Below are 5,746 nucleotides of genomic sequence, written 5' to 3'. Positions count from 1 at the left end.
CTACTATCCATACCATAAGATCACTTCTCTCCAGTGCCCTTAGCAGCCAGTTGTACTAGGACTGACCCAACGCCAACACTCTCCTCTTCGCCTTTTCACAGTATGGCCCCTAGTAGGTATTTGCAGCTTACACACATTCTAGAAGTTTCACATACAGAAATTCCTCTGGATGCAGTCCCACCATACCTCATTCCTGGCTTCTTGCCCTTTGTTTAAATTCCCTAGGCTGCCTACACAAAGAGCTGAACTCTCTGCAACCCGTTCTTCAAAAGGTCCCAATTCTCACCAGACCAGAAAGCCAGGGAAATATTTGAGTTACACTAGAGAAAGCAGTGGCAGAATATGGATTACTATGGGGCAGATACTGGAAACAGAGGCTCCCAAACCTGCAGCTGGCAGGTTCAGTCTTGAAGCAGTTCTCTAAAAGGCCTTTTCATCTGGCTGGATTAGTATATCTGCAGCTGGTGGACACTAAGGCCTTCCTGTTCCGTGTTATGAATAGAATAATTCAAACACCTGATAATGCACTTAAAAAGCTCTTAAGTTTGAGTGGCATCTTGCTGGTGAAGCTGTGAAACAAAATCTTCTGCAGGACAGCAAACAGATTAACACTAGTGTGTGCCCACTGTAACGTTGCAATGCAGAGTGCAAATCTAACCGTGCTTAGGTAGCCTTTCAAGCTGCACAGGTGGAAGACAAATGTTTTGGATGGTCCTGGAAAAGGCCACTTCCTGGATTGCCTTTTAATGCATAGGTTTCCTTGATCAGGATCGTAATGGAACAATCCTCAAAGCAGCTAAGGAGATTCTCTGTACCAGAGAAGTAGTAATTACATTTGGATTAATTCCTAAGAAGAGTTTCTAGTAGATTTTTAAGGCTCAAGCACTGACAAAGTTTATATACTGTCTGTAGAAGACACCTTGGATTGCACTCCATCAGTGCAGAAAGTCAGAGGACAATTCCAACACCATGGACCAAGGTGTATGCAGTAACACTCTTAATTTACAGCACAGCCCTACCTTCACATGCAAGCATTAGAGAAGATAATTCATCAGCTTTACCAACATCGTAAGGCAGTCCAGTTTAAGTTTCTCAGGTGCATCTACTTATGCTGAATAGTTGACTGTGCCCACGATGAGGTCTGAAGTGGTCAGATGAAGCAGACTTCTACACATACTGAACAAGGATATTCCAGCCATGCATACGGAGACACAAGCTTTAAGGGCCACAGAGCAGGTTTCCTTAGGTAACTGCACTCCCAAGAAAATCTTCAGTTTGGTGCAATGAACATTTTATACAAGGGACTAAGACATGAGTCCTTTACACACCTATTTACTCATACAATTAGTCTGTTGACTTTTTTCTTTTGAAGGACAGAGCTAGGGAAACATAATGAGCAAGCCCATCTTTAGCAGCCTTTCAGACATGTGCACAGGTACACACACAAATTCAGACCAAAAATGCCAACCAGCATGAAAAACTGAGCTGTTGAGAAAGCTGGTGTTAACAAGGTCAGGAACTTGGTGGCAGCTAGAACTCCTGTGACTGGACATACTTGTGGGGTGGTTTAAGAGAGATAGTCTTCTTTGGAAGAAGTTCAGGAAGAACATTAGGCAACACCCCTCCTTGAGCAATGGTCACGCAGGAGAAGACCTTGTTCAGCTCATCATCGTTTCTCACGGCCAGCTGGATGTGCCTGGGCACAATCCTGGCTTTCTTGTTCTCCCGTGCAGCGTCCCCTGCCAGCTCCAGGATCTCCGCACTCAGGTACTCCAGCACCGCAGTCAGGTAGATGGCAGCACCAAGACCAATTCTGTCAGCGTAGTTTCCTCTTTTAAGGAGCCTGTAGACACGACCCACAGGGAACGTCAGACCAGCCTTGGCCGATTTGGTTTTCTTTGGCACAAGGAGGAGCTTTGTGGTTTTCTTCCCATGTTCAGACATTTTAACATCAATCTAGTATAGAAAGAGAAAGAATTTAAAAAAAAAAACAGACACAGAAACTAAGCATTTAAGTCCTTTCTTCCTCTTCATTTCACCGCCTCTCCAATTCCCCAACAAGACAGTTTTCCCCTCTCAGAAAGTTCGCTAGTTGTTCATACTTTTGTCTGAAGGAGCAGATGGGTCAGATGCAGCAGATGCTGCTCTAGGGAAGTCTGACAGGCTTCAGGCCAAGAGGCATCTGCAAGCTCAGTCAGAGCAGCAGGTCAGCCATCTGCTAGACTTCTAAAACTTTTCAAGAGAGTAAGGTAGAACTTAGGAGCAAGGTCTTCTGACCCAGTATCAAAGGAGGACTGCTGTTAAGGAAAAAGGTTAAGCAAACTAGGCTTCAAGATACTGTACAAGCACGTAGAAACCCTGCAAGGAAGCTTCACTGAACTTACCCCTGGTAAGAACCTAAGCAGTTTCTGCAATGATGACCTCATGAGAGCCACAGCTAGAAATTCATATCTTTGTCTGGATTAAGAACAACAGAAAAAAACTTCATCTACAGGAAGGCACTTCAAATGGGTCTTGTTTTCCACAGGTGAGGGGACCTATCGCTGCTAGATAACGGTCACAATTAGGAACAAGACTTCTAGGAAGAAGAGAAGATTTGTTTTACATCAGACACTGAAATTGCTCTGCTGAGCACACTGCGCATCAGGCTACTACAAATGCACAAGTACCATCTTCTTGTATGGTATTGCATCCGTTCTAACAAGCCTCATTGCCAGTTACTGACACAAAGTCCCTGGTACTGAATAGTACCAATTAGCCTTCAACACATAGTGCAAAGCAACTGGCAAACCAACACAGTAAAGCCCTGCGCTTGTATAGAGAATAGTTCATAAGTTTCAATCATTAGATGCTTTTAAGTAATGAGAAGCTCTACCCAAATATAGGGAAGAGTTAAATCAGGTATCAGGTTGAAATGCTTAAAAATACAATAAGAAGTTATTTTAGAAGATTTTTATTGGCCTTAGAGAGAAAAGCTTTTAAAAATAGTCCACACAAGTAGATAAATTCAAAAAAATTAAAAGCCCCCTTAATCTGCCTTATACCAAACACAGAACTTACCAAACCATTATTTGACAGGAGAGTCTATCTAACACAAAAAAACCACACTGTCACTTCTTGAAAACAAACTCTCACCTGAAGAGGCAATTAACTTAACCTCTCCTCCAACACCACCACTACCCAAACCACAACTTCTAGTAAGAGCTGCCCCCTTTTAAACTCTTCAGTGGTAGCCATATCATTACCAGCTCTTGCATCGTTTCAGCCCACTTGGGTGAGCAATGATTCAGCTGCTCAAAATAAAAAACAATCAAGGTTCCAACACAAGAACAACTCAGTGCAGTCCCTGAGAGCACGAGAGTTTATCACTGCTCCTTGCAAGAGCTGCTTACCACCTTGTTAGCTGGTCTCCTCTGGAAACAAGCCCAGTATTTACTGCCTCAGAGAACTGCAGTGTCAACTTCAATCATTAAGAATTAAACCCAGCAACCTCTACCACTGTTCTTTGTGCTGCCAGCAGTGGCCAAGCTGCTTTGTGACCATGCTGCAGAGCCTGGGAAAGCTCAGGACCTCTGAGGTCTGAATGACATTCGGTTCTCTCTCTTCTAGGACTTGTCCCCACCTGTTGCACAGTCCAGCTTTTTCCAAAGTCAGGCACAGCTGTGTTGTAAGGCATAATATGTCCTTTCTAGGGTCAAGGGTGTGGTGACAGCTGAAGAATATTTTTCTTTAATACACTAGTGTTGGAAAGTTGAGCCCAGGCCCAACAGAAACTTTTGCTGAGCAGCTGTGTTAGGAGACATCTACCCTCCGTTATTGTGAAGCCAGAGGGGTGAGTTTTCAGATCGCTATGCTGTCCAGTTAATTTACAAATGGGTTGAACTATTGGCTAGAAGAAAGCAAACGACATTGTTCTTCATCAAGGAAATACTTAAAAAATTGACTTTTGAGTTGGACCAGTACTTCACCACAAACTCTGTCTTTGGATATAAGCGGAGGTAGGGCACACAGCTCACTCCATGTCTTTTATCATACCAAAAATGGCAGGTGAAGACATTTCTAGAAGCTACTTGAGCACTGGACGTGCCTTGCAGGGTGTGTTTGGTGAGGTGCAGAGCAGGTTCACAGGAGCAACTTGCATCCGGGAGCGGCATGACTGACACACAGTTCTCCAGCTTAGCAAAGGGTGCTGTAAGCACCATGCTTAAAACTGCACAAAGTTAGTGCCTTGGTTGAGTCTTCCGCAAACCCTCAGATTTTTGTTTGGTCCAAAGAAATAATCATTCCCAAGCCTGCTTTCCCTTGCCGTGGTCAAATGGGGGAAATAATTTAGGTTTCTTGTGTTCATTTCTCATGTACCTCCTTTAAAGCATTTTTTTTTTTTCATTTACAGCTGCAAACACTCAACACAAGGGTAGTAACGTATAGCACATCTTTACTATATGCACAAAGCTTAGGTTCTACTCTTAGACATTCTTACTTCTCATTGCTATAGCATCCTCCACTTCTCACTTCACTGGGTTAATTGCAGGCCAGCAAAGATCTCATCAAATTGCTCTTGAAAACCAGGCAGCAAGACCGGTTTGCTGCTCTTCAGTTCAATGGCTCTTGAAAATCAGGCAGCAACAGGGCTGCTCCAGCTGCCCATCACCCTGAAATCACAGTGTTTACTCAGTCAGGTATCCTCTTTTCCCATTTCTGTGTAAGCACAGCTTGGGGTGAGTCATTAACTCTGCCGCATACAGCTCTGACGTCTGTCAGCTTCGTAAAACCTGGCCAGTAGGCTCTGACACCCTTATGCCTTGAGGGGGTGAAGGAGCTAAGTCAAACTCAACAGGACAAGCAGATCTTTTTCAAATAAAAAGTTCACGCTCCAGCTATGGCTTAGGAAGCTGGTCCTAACCACCTCTTCTCTGTGTGAGATGCTATGAAATCTGTGAGATACTGTGCTGGGGGCAGAGTGATCCTAATGGCGCTGCAGCAGATCCCTGGTTTCCAGGCCAACAGCAAGCCTCAGCACCCACTATGAACAGAGAAACCCTGGGCACTTCACTGGAGGAAGACTTTCAATGACTTGGTCAAAGGCCTAGGGACATATTTGGATATGGAGACTTTTGTTTTTCTGCACTGATAGACAGAATTAAGATAGTGACCTCTATCAACAACACCACCATTGCACCACTTTTTAAGTAAACTACCTGTGATTGTTATGACAAGACGGAGGGGACAGAGGTTTAAGTGTCATGCTGGAGCAGTCTAAACAGAGGTAGTTGTTCACTATGGCTTTACAAGCAATAAAACATTAGAGCAGGGGGTTACCAGCTTCTGAAGTAGAGTTAAACAACCTCTGAGGGACTGAACTAGTTGCACTATGAAGCTGTGATGGAGGAAAAGTTCACATGAACAGTAGTGTGTGTCTTAACTGTTGTGGAGCAGGCAGAGGAGTCACCTGTAACATGTTTTCAAAAGTAAACATGTACTTGACCTTTTAAGAAATTATTTGGGTAGTATACTAGACTTTTTTTGACATTTTCTGTGATCCTCTATCCCTGGAAGGGGAGCTGAGAAAAGAAAGGAGAACAGTGTTGCATCCTATGAACTTTATTACAAGCTTTAAAAATGCATTAAAATTAGTAGGAAAAACATTTGACAAAGAAGCAAACACATACAAATGAGTGCTACCAAGCCCCATCATCCATAAGTGCACAGAACAGACCAGGAAAAGCAAGTTTCACTGGCCAGCACC

General features: G+C 43.7%; 1 protein-coding gene across 1 annotated transcript; it reads right to left on the bottom strand.

Annotated features, from left to right (window-relative positions):
* Nucleotides 1–1,530: 1,530 nt before the first annotated feature.
* Nucleotides 1,531–2,711, bottom strand: LOC142363513 (histone H2A-like). Its single transcript, XM_075438803.1, has 2 exons — nt 2,670–2,711; nt 1,531–1,956 (listed from the first exon to the last, which is right to left on the bottom strand). Exons 1-2 carry the CDS (start codon nt 2,709–2,711, stop codon nt 1,531–1,533), a joined length of 468 nt encoding a protein of 155 aa, XP_075294918.1.
* Nucleotides 2,712–5,746: the final 3,035 nt, after the last annotated feature.

Source organism: Opisthocomus hoazin, chromosome 1 (genome assembly GCF_030867145.1).
Source record: "Opisthocomus hoazin isolate bOpiHoa1 chromosome 1, bOpiHoa1.hap1, whole genome shotgun sequence".
Lineage (NCBI taxonomy): Eukaryota > Metazoa > Chordata > Aves > Opisthocomiformes > Opisthocomidae > Opisthocomus > Opisthocomus hoazin.
The sequence above is the reverse complement of the archived record's forward strand: the minus strand, read 5'-3'. Positions and strand labels throughout refer to the sequence as shown.

What these genes read in the sequence shown, in the direction of transcription:
- LOC142363513 (XM_075438803.1), bottom strand. Translation starts at nt 2,711, where the DNA reads ATGAGGCTTGTTAGAACGGATGCAATACCATACAAGAAGATG. An exon ending in CAATACCATACAAGAAGATG is followed by an intron (nt 1,957 to 2,669) that starts GTACTTGTGCAT and finishes TTTCTATACTAG; the next exon opens with ATTGATGTTAAAATGTCTGA.